Source organism: Coregonus lavaretus (genome assembly GCF_964263955.1).
Source record: "Coregonus lavaretus genome assembly, chromosome: 5".
NCBI lineage: Eukaryota > Metazoa > Chordata > Actinopteri > Salmoniformes > Salmonidae > Coregonus > Coregonus lavaretus.
This window is the reverse complement of record NC_139992.1, coordinates 67,951,254-67,968,493: the sequence shown is the minus strand read 5'-3', so window position 1 is coordinate 67,968,493 and position 17,240 is coordinate 67,951,254. Positions and strand designations below refer to the sequence as shown.

The following is a 17,240-nucleotide window of genomic DNA, read 5'->3' as shown; positions in this document are numbered from 1 at the left end:
TCTAGCTTTATACTGTCCACTAGTCATCAATAATAAGACCAATTTCTGGCCCATGCACAGTGCACACACCAATCAGCCTTTGTTAACACAACAGAAATGATAAGCACATATTTAATTGAAAACCTACATAAAATGTATATACAGCGCATTTGGAAAGTATTCAGACCTCTCGACTTTTTCCATATTTTGTTACGTTACAGCCTTATTCTAAAATGGATAAAATTAAGTTTTCCTCATCAATCTACACACAATACCCCATAATGACAAAGTGAAAACAGTTTTTTAGAAATGTTTGCAAATGTATTAAAAATAAAAAACAGAAATACCTTATATAAGTATTCAGACCCTTTGCTATGAGACTCGAAATTGAGCTCAGGTGCATCCTGTTGATATTTCTACAACTTGAATGGAGTCCACCTGTGGTAAATTAAATTAATTGGACATGATTTGGAAAGGCACACACCTATCTATATAAGGTCCCACAGTTGACAGTGCATGTCAGAGCAAAAACCAAGCCATGAGGTCGAAGGAATTGTCCGTAGAGATCCGAGACAGGATTGTGACGAGGCACAGATCTGGGGAAGGGTACAAAAAAAGTATGCAGCATTGAAGATCCCCAAGAACATAGTGGCCTCCATCATTCTTAAATGGAAGAAGTTTGGAACCACCAAGACTCTTCTTAGAGCTGGCCGCCTGGCCAAACTGAGCAATCGGGGGAGAAGGGGCTTGGTCGGGGAGGTGACCAAGAACACGATGGTCACTCTGACAGAGATGGGAGAACCTTCCAGAAGGACAACCATCTCTGCAGCACGCCACCAATCAGGCCTTTATCATAGAGTGGCCAGACTGAAGCCACTCCTCAGTAAAAGGCACATGACAGCCCGCTTGGAGTTTGCCAAAAGGCACCAATAGACGCTCAGACCATGAGAAACAGGATTCTCTGGTCTGATGAAACCAAGATTGAACTCTTTGGCCTGAATGCCAAGCGTTCATGTCTGGAGGAAACCTGGCACCATCCCTACGGTGAAGCATGGTGGTGGCAGCATCATGCTGTGGGGATGTTTTTCAGCGGCAGGGACTGGGAGACTAGTCAGGATCGAGGCAAAGATGAACAGAGCAAAGTACAGAGAGATTCTTGATGAAAACATGCTCCAGAGCGCTCAGGACCTCAGACTGGGGCGAAGGTTCACCTTCCCATAGGACAACGACCCTAAGCACACAGCCAAGACAACACAGGAGTGGCTTCGAGACAAATCTCTGAATGTCCTTGAGTGGCCCAGCCAGAGCCCGGACATGAACCCGATCTAACATCTCTGGAGAGACCGGAAAATAGCTGTGCAGCAACGCTCCCCATCCAACCTGACAGAGCTTGAGAGGATCTGCAGAGAAGAAAGGGAGAAACTCCCCAAATACAGGTGTGCCAAGCTTGTAGCGTCATACCCAAGAAGACTCTAGGCTGTAATTGCTGCCATAGGTGCTTCAACAAAGTACTGAGTAAAGGGTCTGAATACTTATGTAAATGTGATATTTCCAATTTAAAAAATATATAAATTAGCAAACATTTCAAAAATACTGTTTTTGAATTGTGTGTAGATTGTAAAAAAAAAAAAAATAAGTCGGTAACCTAACAAAATGTGGAAAAAGTCAAGGGGTCTGAATACTTTCTGAAGGCTTTTCCAACACTCTGGAAAGAGTTCCCACATATGCTGAGCACTTGTTGGCTGCTTTTCCTTCACTCTGCTGTCCGACTCATACCAAACCATCTCAATTGGGTTGAGGTCAGGGGATTGTGGAGGCCAGGTCATCTGATGCAGCACTCCATCACTCTCCTTCTTGGTAAATAGCCCTTACACAGCCTGGAGGTGTTGGGTCATTGTCCTGTTGAAAAACAAATGATAGTCCCACTAAGCCCAAACCAGATGGGATGGCGTATCGCTGCAGAATGCTGTGGTAGCCATGCTGTTTAAGTGTACCTTGAATTCTAAATAAATTACAGTGTCACCAGCAAAGCACCCCACACCATAACACCTCCTCCTCCATACTTTATGGTGGGAACCACACATGCGGAGATCATCCGTTCACCCACACCACGTCTCACAAAGACACGGTGGTTGGAACCAAAAATGTTTCTTTGCCCAAGCAGGTCTCTTCCTATTATTGGTGTCCTTTAGTAGTGGTTTCTTTGCAGCAATTCGACCATGAAGGCCTGATTCACACAGTCTCCTCTGAACAGTTGATGTTGAGATGTGTCGGTTACTTGAACTCTGTGAAGCATTTATTTGGGCTGCAATCGGAGGTGCAGTTAACTCTAATGAACTTATCCTCTGCAGCAGAGGTAACTCTTGGTCTTCCATTCCTGTGGCGGTCCTCATGAGGCAGTTTCATCATAGCGCTTGATGGTTTTTGTGACTGCACTTGAAGAAACTTTAAAAGTTCTTGAAATGTTCAGTCAATCTGGAAAATGTCAAGAACTTCGAAAGTTTCTTCAAGTGCAGTCGCAAAAACCATCAAACGCTATGATGAAACTCGCTCTCATGAGGACCACCACAGGAAAGGAAGACCCAGAGTTAACTCTGCTGCAGAGGATAAGTTCATTTGTTAACTGCACCTCAGAAATTGCAGCCCAAATAAATGCTTCACAGAGTTCAAGTAACAGACTTCTTGGCCAAATTGCTGCAAAGAAACCACTACTACAGTATACCAATAAGAAGAAGAGACTTGCTTGGGCCAAGAAACACAAGCAATGGACATTAGACTGGTGGAAATCTGTCCTTTGGTCTGATGAGTCCAAATTTGAGATTTTTGGTTCCAACCGCCGTGTCTTTGTGAGATGCAGAGTAGGTGAATGGATGATCTCTGCATGTGTGGTTCCCACCGTGAAGCATGGAGGAGGTGGTGTGATGGTGCTTTGCTGGTGACACTGTCAGTGATTTATTTAGAATTCAAGGCACACATGGCTACCATAGCATTCTGCAGCGATACGCCATCCCATCTGGTTTGCGCTAAGTGGTCCTATCATTTGTTTTTCAACAGGACAATGACCCAAAACACACCTCCAGGCTGTGTAAGGGCTATTTGACCAAGAAGGAGGGTGATGGAGTGCTGCTTCAGATGACCTTGCCTCCACAATCACCCAACCTCAACCCAATTGAGATGATTTGGGATGAGTTGGACCGCAGAGTGAAGGAAAAGCAGCCAACAAGTGCTCAGCATTTGTGGGAACTCCTTCAAGACTGTTGGAAAAGCATTCCTCATGAAGAGGGTTGAGAGAATGCCAAGAGTGTGCAAAGCTGTCATCAAGGCAAAGGGTGGCTACTTTGAAGAATCTAAAATCTATTTTCATTTGTTTAACACTTTTTTGGTTACTACGTGATTCCATGTGTTATTTCATAGTTTTGATGTCTTCACTATTATTCTACAATGTAGAAAATAGTAAAAAATAAAGAAAAACCCTTGAATGAGTAGGTGTGTCCAAACTTTTGACTGGTTCTGTATATACACACGCACTGCTTTCCCTTTGTCTGCAAACGCGAAAGAGCAAGGGAAGAGTGAAAATCAAATTGCAAACATAAATCAACCTCCCACATCTGATCTCTGATATAACATGACATGACATGTCTCTTATGTGGGAACATAACAAACCAAGGTGCCACCGCTTGCTCCTCTGTAATAACTTTAGATGGGTCCCGCCCTGGGAGAACCTGTTATGTCCCCTTTATATTTCAATTCACTGCACCTGAATGGTTGATTGATTGCAGAAGGAGAATAACCTGCAATAGAGATGTCCAATAATTTTCCAATAAAGATATCCAATTATATTACACATTACAATAGAGATGTCCAATAACATTAAAGAGGAGTCTGGATGTGTCTTTTGCTAAACATGGTTCTTTTCTATCACAATAACCCCAATAGGTCCATTTGAGTGCACTAAAGCAACACTTGTCATTGTAACATGTTATCAAGCAATCCTTTTGAAATATCTTTGTATGCTCCCTGCTGACTAGATGTCAACAGCCTTGCATCAATCTGAGCCACATTCTCTCCTAATTTCCCCAGCACTATAACCTACTACAGGCAGGTTCACTGGGGGACTGGGCTCTCCTGATTTGCATGGCAGAGTTCTAGGGGAGTAATTGGGCTTCTGTAAGCATCACTGTGTGGTCTGGTCTGGTCTGGTCTGGAGGGAGTCATGGGGTCCCAGTCCCACAGCACAGCCCCTCACTCTGACAACATCACGGAGGCCTGTAAACTGTCCAACAGCACAGCGACCAGTCCCAACACGAAGTCAGAAATCAGATGTCAGCAACCACTATTCACAATAAAATTAAGCCCATCTCTCACCCGTCAGTTCAGCTTCTACTGTAGCTATATATTCACATCATTACAGAAAAATACATGGTCTGGTCTCCAATAGTGAAATGACACCCCTGGTGGACACGAGTGGATTGAATCAATCTAAATCAGAGCTGGTCAAGTATTCAGAGGTTTTACTTGTTACAACTGAAGTGGATGAAAAACGAATTAATCTGGAGACCTTGATTTTGCGACAATGTGCGAAAGAGTCTAGAGATGGCTATTCATCACAGTGCTCTGGACAAGTAGGCAATGCAGAGGCAAAGAGGTTTTAAATTGAAAACCATAACGCTCATTAGCTCAACACTCAGCATAAAGGGGAATCAGAAGTTGCATTAGCCACAAGAGGGTGCCTGAACAAAATTACATCTGTAAATTGATTAGACTAAATAGAGTAACTGATATTGTATAAATGCATATTCAGCCCAGATGAACTCCACACTGTGCTTAAAAGTATAATTGATCTGTTAAGTCAGGATGCAGTTAACAGTAGGAATTCATTATGTTTAATACTGTAGTTTACCAAAACATTGAGAAAATAATTATTGTACATTGTCCCAATAAGTACAATAGTAGCTACTGGTACAATAATCATCCCAGTGCAATAATTATTGCACATAATACATTGTCCCAATAACAGTAGAACATGTGAATCTGAAATTACACTTTAGGATAGCATCAATGAATAGGTCAACCCAATTGATCAATGTACAAAAAACATTTCATTTATTTAAGTATGAAGTGCTTCAAAACCAACATATCTTCAGGAAAAAGCTAGAGATAACAGATATGAGGGGAAAAAATAATCACTATCTGTTATTCTCTATATCAAAAGGAGGCATGTTCTGCACAGCCAGACCGTACAGATGGTGTTCCTATCACCTGTAAATGATTACCCATCACTAAATCTCACACAGCGTGATTACACACATGGGACACAGAGTGGGCCTTCCCCAGCCAGCCAGCTGCACCGCACAGCTCAACCTCTACTGTACATCTAGGACCATCAGTGGGAAGAGGAGAAGGAGATGGGGCCATGGTGGGGGTTGTGTTACAGGGGGTAGGCAGGGCCGCCATTAGGCCCCCTGGATCAGGCCTGTGCTAGCCTCTCGATGACTCTCCTGTACTCGGCCAGCACCTCCTGGTAGCTTTTCTCCAGCTCCTCCTGCTGCAGCGCCGTGTCCATCTGACTGATGTGGGACGCCAGCTCCTCTGGCCGCAGACACTTCATCATCTTGGTCAGCTCCCGCTGGTTCTTCTAAGCACACAATAAAGACATACACTGGTTAATGCACTGCGTTTGTGTAAAATCCCCATGCTAGTTTCCCCAAGACTTTGCATTATTAGCTTGTGTTAGCCATGTTTTTTTATTGGAGCAAAACAGAAAATGCTGTATGGTATTTTGCGAATGCATCTGTTAAGTTTTGATTGCAATTAGCAGCAGGGAATCTTACATAATGCACGTTTAACTGACAAGACCAAGTTAATATTGTTCCTTCTCTAGGTCCTCAGATTGCAGACCTGACTGCATCTCATTAATGTCTTAAAACCAAATAGTCAGAGGGGAGGCAAAGGATTCTGTAATTGAGTCCGCAGGAGTGCTGAAAGCTTCTGGACATGGACCAAGAGTCCTCACTCATGTATTTTGTGGCCAGTGCAAAAAAGTTTGTTGTGTACACACACTTTCTCTCACGCTCTTGGGAATCGGGGAAGAGAAGTTGAGCAGAGACGTGAAATCATCCACACATTCACAGAAAGGAGGACACTGCCATTCAGCTAACTACAAACCAAACCTCCCCAAAAACAAATCAGCCTGCTGCATCTGGCCGCCAGATCTCTCCACTCCACAGCCAGTCTCCCAAGGAATTCCTACTTCCTTTTTCACCACAGACCTTTTTCCTCCGCAGATATTGGCCTTTTTTTTTGTATATGATCACGCATCTCTCTATTATGCGTGGTAATAATTCGAAACAGATTTCCAAAAATAAAATCACTTGGAGCTGATTTACTGGTGTTTTTTTACAGTCTTTTATGTCCAACAATAAAAAATACATTAAAATAAAGACATGCGGGGAGGGGGGCAAATATAAACACCCACGGGCCAAATTCGGCACGCGGGCCACCAGTTGTAGAACCTGCTGTAATGGCTGATATGCTCGGTTTCAATGAGAAACTCAAAAATGACATGTCATGGAACATACATAATATGTAAATCAATATTATCCTGTAAATACAAAATTAGTAACAGTTTGTATAATCAAATTTCAAAAAGCACAGTAAGAGTGCTGATATAAAACTTGTGCTATTTGGCAAGCAGATTCTCTAACTGCTTGAATATGTGCTGTTAGCAACCTACTTCTACCTAAATTACTCCCCCCTCCTAATGACATGCAAATCCTGCATAATGACACTGCTCTGAATGGAATTGAATCCTGGGGTAACAATACTGTGGAGGCCTGCCGTGCTCCATTGTATCGCCAATAATAAGCCTTTGGTACTCCAGACATTTTCCTGCACCTGGGGAATAATCGGTCTCCTTATTCTAGACAAAGTCATGCAACATAAGTTACAAGACACAACAAGAAGTACAGTATCTCACAAAGGGGAGTACACCCCTCACATTTTTGTAAATATTTGAGTATATCTTTTCATGTGACAACAGTGAAGAAATTACACTTTGCTACAATGTAAAGTAGTGAGTGTACAGCTTGTATAACAGTGTACATTTGCTGTCCCCTTAAAATAACAACACACAGCCATTAATGTCTAAACCGCTAGCAACAAAAGTGAGTACACCCCTAAGTGAAAATGTCCAAATTGGGCCCAAAGTGTCAATATTTTGTGTGGCCACCATCATTTTCCAGCACTGCCTTAACCCTCTTGGGCATGGAGTTCACCAGAGCTTCACAGGTTGCCACTGGAGTCCTCTTCCACTCCTCCATGACGACATCACGGAGCTGGTGGATGTTAGAGACCTTGCACTCCTCCACCTCCCGTTTGAGGATGCCCCACATATGCTCAATATGGTTTAGGTCTGGAGACATGCTTGGCCAGTCCATCACCTTTACCCTCAGCTTCTTTAGCAAGGCAGTGTCGTCTTGGAGGTGTGTTTGGGGTCGTTATCATGTTGGAATACTGCCCTGTGGCCCAGTCTCCGAAGGGAGGGGATCATGCTCTGCTTCAGTATGTCACAGTACATGTTGGCATTCATGGTTCCCTCAATAAACTGTAGCTCCCCAGTGCCGGCAGCACTCATGCAGCCCCAGACCATGACACTCCCACCACCATGCTTAACTGTAGGCAAGACACACTTGTCTTTGTACTCCTCACCTGGTTGCCGCCACACACGCTTGACACCATCTGAACCAAATACGTTTATCTTGGTCTCATCAGACCACAGGTCATGGTTCCAGTAATCCATGTCCTTAGTCTGCTTGTCTTCAGCAAACTGTTTGCAGGTTTGCAAGATTGTTCTGCCAATTCTCACATAGGAACTTCATTGGGAGGAAGGATGTTTGAAATGCTTTTTACATTTGTATCACAAACCATTTATTTGAAAATCATGATGAAAGTGGCCATTTTAGACCTATACATGCCTCCTGTAAGACTCTATGATCCATGAACCGTACATGATACAGACAACATCTTGGTTTCTTTATACTCCTTATAGTGTGCTGATTCTGAAAGACAAATGTTCACATTCATTTATTCAACATTCAAACTATTAATATCTCATAACAACCCTTTTAGATTTAGTTAATTTTAAGACATTGTTTGGAACAATATATAAGTACATCAAATTTCCAGAGTGGGCTTTGCTAATTCTGAAGTTATGATACATTTTATGAGCACTACCAACACAGTGAATGGGAAAATGGATTCAAAGGGAACTCCCTGTGCTGATGATTTGCTGATATGCAATCCTAAAGGAGGGCTGTGATTGGTTAATGACCTACACCAGGGGTATTCAACTCTTACCCTATGACGTCCAGAGCCTGCTGGTTCTCTCTTCTACCTGATAATTAATTGCACACACCTGGTGTCCCAGGTCTAAATCAGTCCCTGATTAGAGGGGAATAATGAAAAAATGCAGTGGAACTGACTTCAAGCTCCAGAGTTGAGTTTGAAGGACCTATAATGTCAATTTCTATATATAAAATGGACCATATCATTAAAAGTACCAGAGAGCCCACTCTGAAAATGTGATGTGTTTGAAGAGTATACTTTTCCAAACAATGTCTAAAAATAAGCAAAATCAAAAAAGGGTAGTTGAGATATTCATATTTTTTATGCTGAATATATTAATGTGAAAATGTGTCTTTCAGAATCTAGACATACTCCATAACTTAGAGCACACTATAAGCAGTATAATGACAGCAAGATGTTGTCTGTATCATGTATCGTTCACAGGTCATAAGGTCATACAGGAGGCATGTATAGGTCTAAAAAGGGCCTGAAATGGCCACTTTCATCAAAAACATCAAAAAATTGGTTTGTGATACAAATGTAAATAGCATTTCAAACATCCTTCCTCCCAATGAAGTTCCTATGTGAGATTTACCAGAACAATCAGATAGTATAAATATTTTCTGCTCCCGCTGGTGTGGAATTGCCTTATTATCAAATTAAATCAACTCTGAATTAATCCCAGGTTGTATAGTGCGACTAACAGCCATTCACCACTGATGAAGTCCATAGGGAAATACACAGCCATTACACAGTAGACAAAACCTGCTAATTCCATTTGACTAGAAACTAGAGCACAAGGCGGACACTGCAGGAGGATGGAGGAATGCATTTCACTGGAGAAGCTCCGGTCCTTTCTTTTGAATATACCTTGGTGGGGGCAAATAGCCTCTTTTTGACTTCCAGACGGTAATCTCTTGCTTTCGTCTCATCGCTCATGTCCATCACCCTCAGTCGCAGGATTTCATACACTCGTCTTGCGTGTTTCTGTATGGGCAAAAACAGGACAGGGCCATTAGTACCTTTAAGAAACCATACAGTCTGTCTCCACAATCATCTAGAAAAGACTGAGCCAATTTCTTAGTTCGCTTGAGGTTTGGTTGAGCTAGTCAGGACCTCCTTGTACAATGCTGAGGTGACTGAAGCCTCATGGAAGAGCCATGGCGGAGTGAGAAACAACAATTTGGTCTCGCGACACCATGGGCATTAGGGCTGGGACGATACCAGTATCGCAATATTTTTTCCATGGCAAAAATGAAAACATGACGCAGAATAAGTGCAGTAAGATAAGTGAGTGCCCACCCCTTTAGATGAAATGGTACATTTTCCCTCTAGGACTGGAGAGCCATGGGTTAATGACTGAATTTGTCCAATAAGGGTTTTGTGAAAAGAAAAAAGCCTTAAGATCCTTTGAAAGTACAGTAATCAAATGTATCCTCCTCTGGGCTTTATGGCTAAAGCTGCTGTTGACCTTGTTTATCTTTAACTTCTCCCTGGCCTCTGTGGCCATGTCATCACTGAAGCCCAGCGGAAGCTTGTCTGTGGAGAATGACGGCAGTGTTTGGCAGAGCTTGACCAGAACGTAGTCTCTCAGCTTCACGTAGTTCTCTGAGGGGTCTTCAGCTGACAAGAACATCAGAAAACAAGACATTACACACAAGCTTGGGATTCCATTTAAAATAAATATATATTACATACAATTACATCAAATGTTAGGTATTCTCAAACTGTTCACCTCTACCACCCCAACACATCCAAGGCTAAAGTTTTCAATACAGGCATATATTCAGGTCCCATGGATTCCTGACACAGTCAAATAATTACACCATTGTCAAAGTATGATTGTGGGTGCATGTGTCAAGCACAGTTCTGCTAAAGCTGCTTGCATTTACATTTTATCTAGCTCCCACTGCGGTTTTGGAAAAATTCAGTACAGAGCAACATGGAGAGGATTTAAAGCCACATGGAATAAGAAAACCTACTTCCAGCAGGAGCTGTCCATTCAAATACCACATTCAAAGTAGAGGGGAAAATAGACAGGAAAAAAGGGGGTGCCCCTCTGGACAGGAGAGCGGAGATGCTACTCTGTTATTCAGGGACTGCAGATGTAAATTAGCTGTCAGCTACATCTGGTGCAACGCATCACTTCTCATCTCTGAGACTTACGTTTTGTTGTACATTGTCCCTGGCAAATAAACTTAAATAAAAATAAATTCATTACATTTTCCTATGTAAATCAATTATTTGTGTGTAACTGCTTTGTATTTAACCACGTAAATACATGTATGAAATTGTATGTGTGAAACTCTAGCACAGTTTTAGCCTCCTTCCCAAACTGAAACATCATAAGATAAACTCATTTTGTGTTGGTTACATTGACACATACACACACACCTGTAATGTCCTGTACTTTAGGCAGATTGCAGTAGAACCTGTGCACTGCCTCCAGCAGCTGGGCTCCATGACCCTCTCCTTGGAACGGCGGCAGGATCAGCATTTGGCTGTTCAGAAGGACACCAGGCCAACACACACAAAGACATGAAAGAACAGCCTTGCTGACCTCTGCCAGAACTATCAAACCCGTCGTCATTCACAGAAAAAAGGCAACCTTGTATATGACTGATCAGATCTCGATGTTAAGATAATCATCTGAGAAAGAAAGAATGAAAAAGCAAACTTTCATAATTTATGATATCATGGAATAATGTACAGTGCCTTCAGAAAGTATTCACACCCCTTTACTTTTTCCACATTTTGTTCTGTTACAGCCTGAATTTAAAATAGATTAAATTGAGATTTTCTTGTCACTGGCCTACACACAATACCCCATAATGTCAAAGTGGAATTATGTTTTTTGAATTTTTCACAAATTAATTAAAAATGAAAAATGGTACTGTCTTGAGTCAATAAATATTCAACCCCTTTGTTATGGCAAGCCTAAATAAGTTCAGGAGTAAACATGTGCTTAAGAAGTCACATGATAAGTTGCATGGACTCACTCTGTGTGCAATAATAGTGTTTAACAAGATTTCTGAATGACTACTTCATCTCTGTACCCCACACATACAATTATCTGTAAAGGTCCCTCAGTCGAGCAGTGAATTTCAAACACATATTCAACCACAAAGACCAGGAAGGTTTTCCAATGCCTCGCAAAGAAGGGCACTTATTTGTAAAAATAAAAAAAGCAGACATTGAATATCCCTTTTAGCATGGTGAAGTTATTAATGACACTTTGGATGGTGTATCAATACACCCAGTCACTACAAAGATACAGGCGTTCTTCCTAACTCAGTTGCCGGAGAGGAAGGAAACAGCTCAGGGATTTCACAATGAGGCCAATGGTGACTTTAAAACAGTTAAAGAGTTTAATGGCTGTGGTAGGATCAACAACATTGTAGTTACTCCACAATACTAACCTAACTGACAGATTGAAAAGAAGGAAGCTTGTACAGAATAAAACATATTCAAAAACATTCATCCTGTTTGCAACAAGGCACTAAAGTAATACCGCAAAGAATGTGGCAAAGCAATTAACTTTTTGTCCTGAATACAAAGTGTTATGTTCGGGGCAAATCCAATACAACACATTACTGAGTAATGTGTTATTTTCAAGCATAGTGGTGGCTGCCTCATGTTATGGGTATGCTTGGAGAGTTTTTCAGGATAAAAAAGGAACGGAATGCAGCTAAGCACAGGCAAAATCCTAGAGGAAAACCTGGTTCAGTCTGCTTTCCACCAGACACTGGGAAATTAAATCACATTTCAGCAGGACAATAACCTAAAACACAAGGCCAAATCTACACTGGTGTTGCTTACCAAGAAGACAGTGAATGTTCCAGAGTGGCCGAGTTACAGTTTAGACTTAAATCTATTTGAAAATCTATGGCAAGACCTGTAAACGGTTGTCTAGCAATGATCAACAAACAATTTGACAGAGGTTAAAGAATTTTGAAAAGAATAATGTGCAAATGTTGCACAATCCAGGTGTGGAAAGCTCTTAGAGACTTACCCAGAAAGACTCACAGCTGTAATCGCTGCCAAAGGTGCTACAAAGTACTGACTCAGGGGTGTGAATAATTATGTAAATGAGATCCTGTATTTCATTTTCAATACATTTGCTACAATTTCTAAAAACATGTTTTCACTGTCATTATGGGGTATTGTGTGTAGATAGATGAGAATAAATCCATTTAATCCATTTTGAATTCAGGCTGTAACACAAAATGTGGAATAAGTCAAGGGGTATGAATACTTTCTGAAGGCACTGTACTAATGAATTGAAATTGAGGGAGCTCTTTTCACGTGATTATAAGAAACGTAACAAATTGTTATGTCATGTCCATCAAGACATCAAACAAAATGCTTATTTACAGGCAAAGCTTTTTTGTTGTTGAAGATACTGATAATTTTGGCTCCCATATGAGTCAGAGCGGGGTTGGATGGTTGGATACATAAGCCAGTAATTTGGGATTTTTGTAAGACTAGGGAAACAGAAATATATAATTTTCCTCTCCTTTTTTGTACAAAAGAATGGGAAGGCACGTGCTCCCCTAGCAATTACCTTACACGTGGTCGGGTTTTGTCTGGATACACATAGTAATTATAAACTGACATGTAGCCAACAGTTGCGAAGAGAGTCTCCCCATCCTTATCGTACTTCTCAAATCTGCAGATAAAACACAAAGGCAAGCAGGTCAATTACAGGCACACTCCCATGCCTCGTCCATTTTCTCCTCTCCATTCTCTGGGCCCCTTTTTCAGTGTCAGCATGCTGGAGCAGCCAGACCCGTCCCGATCCGTACACCTGCTACAACCTGAATACGTTAAGCACTTAATTGGAGGACTGCAACTTAGAAGAGGAGAAGAGGGGTAGAAAGGGGATTGAGGCCCTCCACATCACTTCAGTCCATTTACCCATTGTCACTATAAATAGGTGCCAGGATAAAGAAAACACTGGCAGAGGCTCTTTTAACTGTTTGAGATGTCATTCAGTGTTTCAAAAGACAACCATGTTCAATTCAGCTCTTGCCCTGAATTTTTTTTATGAAAAGGGTTTTCAACACAAAGGTGCCTCTTGCCAGATCAACAATTCTCCAATAACCAGGGAAAATAAAATCAAACTGGCCTGGTAATTGGTCGCGAGCACCTCAAAGGAGCCCATTGTTTCTGAATGAGTCAATGAATTGGTTTGTGGAGCGTGACGTTGGTTAAGGAGGGCACCACTCACACGAGAAAGAAGTCCCAACGATCGTCGTCCACGTCGATGAAGCTGGCCGTCTCAATGAACCACACGAGGAAGGTCTGCAGGCGCTCATGGTAGTCTCTGAATCCCGGCCACGACACGTCCACCTAGAGAACACAGCACACAGAGAAGGTCTGAGGACAGTCTAAGTAATGAAAAATAAGCAGAGCACCCTCATACTGAAATAATCTGCAAGTCATACAGGTGACATGGAAAGCACAGTTATCTGTATATAATTACATATAGTACTGTATACTGTAGGAACAAGGACTAGAAAGTGAACCTTGTGAATCTGGTAGGTAAGGTTTTCTCCCGCCTCCACATTGTGAATGTGGTATGTGTGAAGCAGGGTGCCGAAGGGTTTGAAGTTGGCCTCCTTCTCCAACAATGAGATGAAGTCGTCCGTGTTGCAGCTGAACCCAGCAGGGATGATCTCCCGGATCTTCCCTTCAACATCATCAGGCTGCAGGGAGGAAAGAACAGGGTTTACGGGCAGCATCTTGTATGAGGGAAAGTAGCCTTGTATTTACAGTTGAAGTCAGAAGTTTACATACAGTGGGGGAAAAAAGTATTTAGTCAAATCAAATCAAATTTTATTGGCCACATGCGCCGAATACAACAGGTGCAGACATTAAAGTGAAATGCTTACTTACAGCCCTTAACCAACAGTGCATTTATTTTTAAAAATAAAAACAACAACAAAAAAAGTGTTGAGAAAAAAAGAGCAGAAGTAAAATAAAATAACAGTAGGGAGGCTATATATACAGGGGGGTACCGGTGCAGAGTCAATGTGCGGGGGCACCGGCTAGTTGAGGTAGTTGAAGTAATATGTACATGTGGGTAGAGTTAAAGTGACTATGCATAAATAATTAACAGAGTAGCAGCAGCGTAAAAGGATGGGGTGGGGGGGCAGTGCAAATAGTCTGGGTAGCCATGATTAGCTGTTCAGGAGTCTTATGGCTTGGGGGTAGAAGCTGTTGAGAAGTCTTTTGGACCTAGACTTGGCACTCCGGTACCGCTTGCCGTGCGTTAGCAGAGAGAACAGTCTATGACTAGGGTGGCTGGAGTCTTTGACAATTTTGAGGGCCTTCCTCTGACACCGCCTGGTATAGAGGTCCTGGATGGCAGGAAGCTTGGCCCCAGTGAGGTACTGGGCCGTACGCACTACCCTCTGTAGTGCCTTGCGGTCGGAGGCCAAGCAGTTGCCATACCATGCGGTGATGCAACCAGTCAGGATGCTCTCGATGGTGCAGCTGTAGAATTTTTTGAGGATCTGAGGACCCATGCCAAATCTTTTCAGTCTCCTGAGGGGGAATAGGCTTTGTCGTGCCCTCTTCACGACTGTCTTGGTGTGTTTGGACCATGATAGTTCGTTGGTGATGTGGACACCAAGGAACTTGAAGCTCTCAACCTGTTCCACTACAGCCCCGTCGATGAGAATGGGGGCGTGCCCAGTCCTCTTTTTTTTCCTGTAGTCCACAATCATCTCCTTTGTCTTGGTCACGTTGAGGGATAGGTTGTTGTCCTGGCACCACACGGCCAGGTCTCTGACCTCCTCCCTATAGGCTGTCTCATCGTTGACGGTGATCAGGCCTACCACTGTTGTGTCGTCTGCAAACTTAATGATGGTGTTGGAGTCGTGCCTGGCCATGCAGTCATGGGTGAACAGGGAGTACAGGAGGGGACTGAGCACGCACACCTGAGGGGCCCCCGTGTTGAGGATCAGTGTGGCAGATGTGTTGTTACCTACCCTTACCACCTGGGGGCGGCCCGTCAGGAAGTCCAGGATCCAGTTGCAGAGGGAGGTGTTTAGTCCCAGGATCCTTAGCTTAGTGATGAGCTTTGAGGGCACTATGGTGTTGAATGGTGAGCTGTAGTCAATGAATAACATTCTCACGTAGGTGTTCCTCTTGTCCAGGTGGGAAAGGGCAGTGTTGAGTGCAATAGAGATTGCATCATCTGTGGATCTGTTGGGGCGGTATGCAAATTGGAGTGGGTCTAGGGTTTCTGGGATAATGCTGTTGATGTGAGCCATGACCAGCCTTTCAAAGCACTTCATGGCTACAGACGTCAGTGCTACGGGTCGGTAGTCATTTAGGCAGGTTATCTTAGAGTCCTTGGGCACGGGGACTATGGTGGTCTGCTTGAAACATGTTGGTATTACAGACTCAGTCAGGGACATGTTGAAAATGTCAGTGAAGACACTTGCCAGTTAGTCAGCACATGCTCGGAGTACACGTCCTGGTAATCCGTCTGGCCCTGCGGCCTTGTGAATGTTGACCTGCTTAAAAGTCTTACTCACATCGGCTACGGAGAGCGTGATCACATAGTCATCCGGAACAGCTGGTGCTCTCATGCATGCTTCAGTGTTGCTTGCCTCGAAGCGAGCATAGAAGTGGTTTAGCTCGTCTGGTAGGCTTGTGTCACTGGGCAGCTCGCGGCTGTGCTTCCCTTTGTAGTCTGTAATAGTTTTCAAGCCCTGCCACATCCGACGAGCGTCAGAGCCAGTGTAGTACGATTCAATCTTAGTCCTGTATTGACTCTTTGCCTGTTTGATGGTTCGTCGGAGGGCATAGCGGGATTTCTTATAAGCGTCCGGGTTAGTGTCCCGCTCCTTGAAAGCGGCAGCTCTACCCTTTAGCTCAGTGCGGATGTTTCCTGTAATCCATGGCTTCTGGTTGGGGTATGTACGTACGGTCACTGTGGGGACGACATCATCGATGCACTTATTGATGAAGCCAGTGACTGATGTGGTGTACTCCTCAATGCAATGCCACCAATTGTGCAAGTTCTCCCACTTAAAAAGATGAGAGAGGCCTGTAATTTTCATCATAGGTACACGTCAACTATGACCGACAAAATGAGGAAAAGAAATCCAGATATTCACATAGTAGGATTTTTTATGAATTTATTTGCAAATTATGGTGGAAAATAAGTATTTGGTCACCTACAAACAAGCAAGATTTCTGGCTCTCACAGACCTGTAACTTCTTCTTTAAGAGGCTCCTCTGTCCTCCACTCGTTACCTGTATTAATGGCACCTGTTTGAACTTGTTATCAGTATAAAAGACACCTGTCCACAACCTCAAACAGTCACACTCCAAACTCCACTATGGCCAAGACCAAAGAGCTGTCAAAGGACACCAGAAACAAAATTGTAGACCTGCACCAGGCTGGGAAGACTGAATCTGCAATAGGTAAGCAGCTTGGTTTGAAGAAATCAACTGTGGGAGCAATTATTAGGAAATGGAAGACATACAAGACCACTGATAATCTCCCTCGATCTGGTGCTCCACGCAAGATCTCACCCCGTGGGGTCAAAATGATCACAAGAACGGTGAGCAAAAATCCCAGAACCACACGGGGGGACCTAGTGAATGACCTGCAGAGAGCTGGGACCAAAGTAACAAAGCCTACCATCAGTAACACACTACGCCGCCAGGGACTCAAATCCTGCAGTGCCAGACGTGTCCCCCTGCTTAAGCCAGTACATGTCCAGGCCCGTCTGAAGTTTGCTAGAGTGCATTTGGATGATCCAGAAGAGGATTGGGAGAATGTCATATGGTCAGATGAAACCAAAATAGAACTTTTTGGTAAAAACTCAACTCGTCGTGTTTGGAGGACAAAGAATGCTGAGTTGCATCCAAAGAACACCATACCTACTGTGAAGCAT

At 43.1% G+C, this 17,240-nt stretch overlaps 1 protein-coding gene across 2 annotated transcripts in view; it reads right to left on the bottom strand.

The window, feature by feature from the left end:
- Nucleotides 1-4,835: 4,835 nt before the first annotated feature.
- LOC311130114 (histone acetyltransferase type B catalytic subunit-like) overlaps nucleotides 4,836-17,240 on the bottom strand; it is a 31,150-nt gene continuing 18,745 nt past the window's right edge. For both annotated transcript variants that reach the window (XM_084162796.1, XM_084162797.1), the window contains 7 exons: nucleotides 13,851-14,030; nucleotides 13,553-13,674; nucleotides 12,887-12,991; nucleotides 10,717-10,823; nucleotides 9,794-9,945; nucleotides 9,193-9,309; nucleotides 4,836-5,614 (listed from right to left, as the gene is read on the bottom strand). In XM_084162796.1, the coding sequence (XP_084018922.1) occupies nucleotides 5,447-5,614; nucleotides 9,193-9,309; nucleotides 9,794-9,945; nucleotides 10,717-10,823; nucleotides 12,887-12,991; nucleotides 13,553-13,674; nucleotides 13,851-14,030 (951 nt within the window). In that variant the 3' untranslated portion in view covers nucleotides 4,836-5,446. The remainder of the gene's footprint in view (nucleotides 5,615-9,192; nucleotides 9,310-9,793; nucleotides 9,946-10,716; nucleotides 10,824-12,886; nucleotides 12,992-13,552; nucleotides 13,675-13,850; nucleotides 14,031-17,240) is intronic.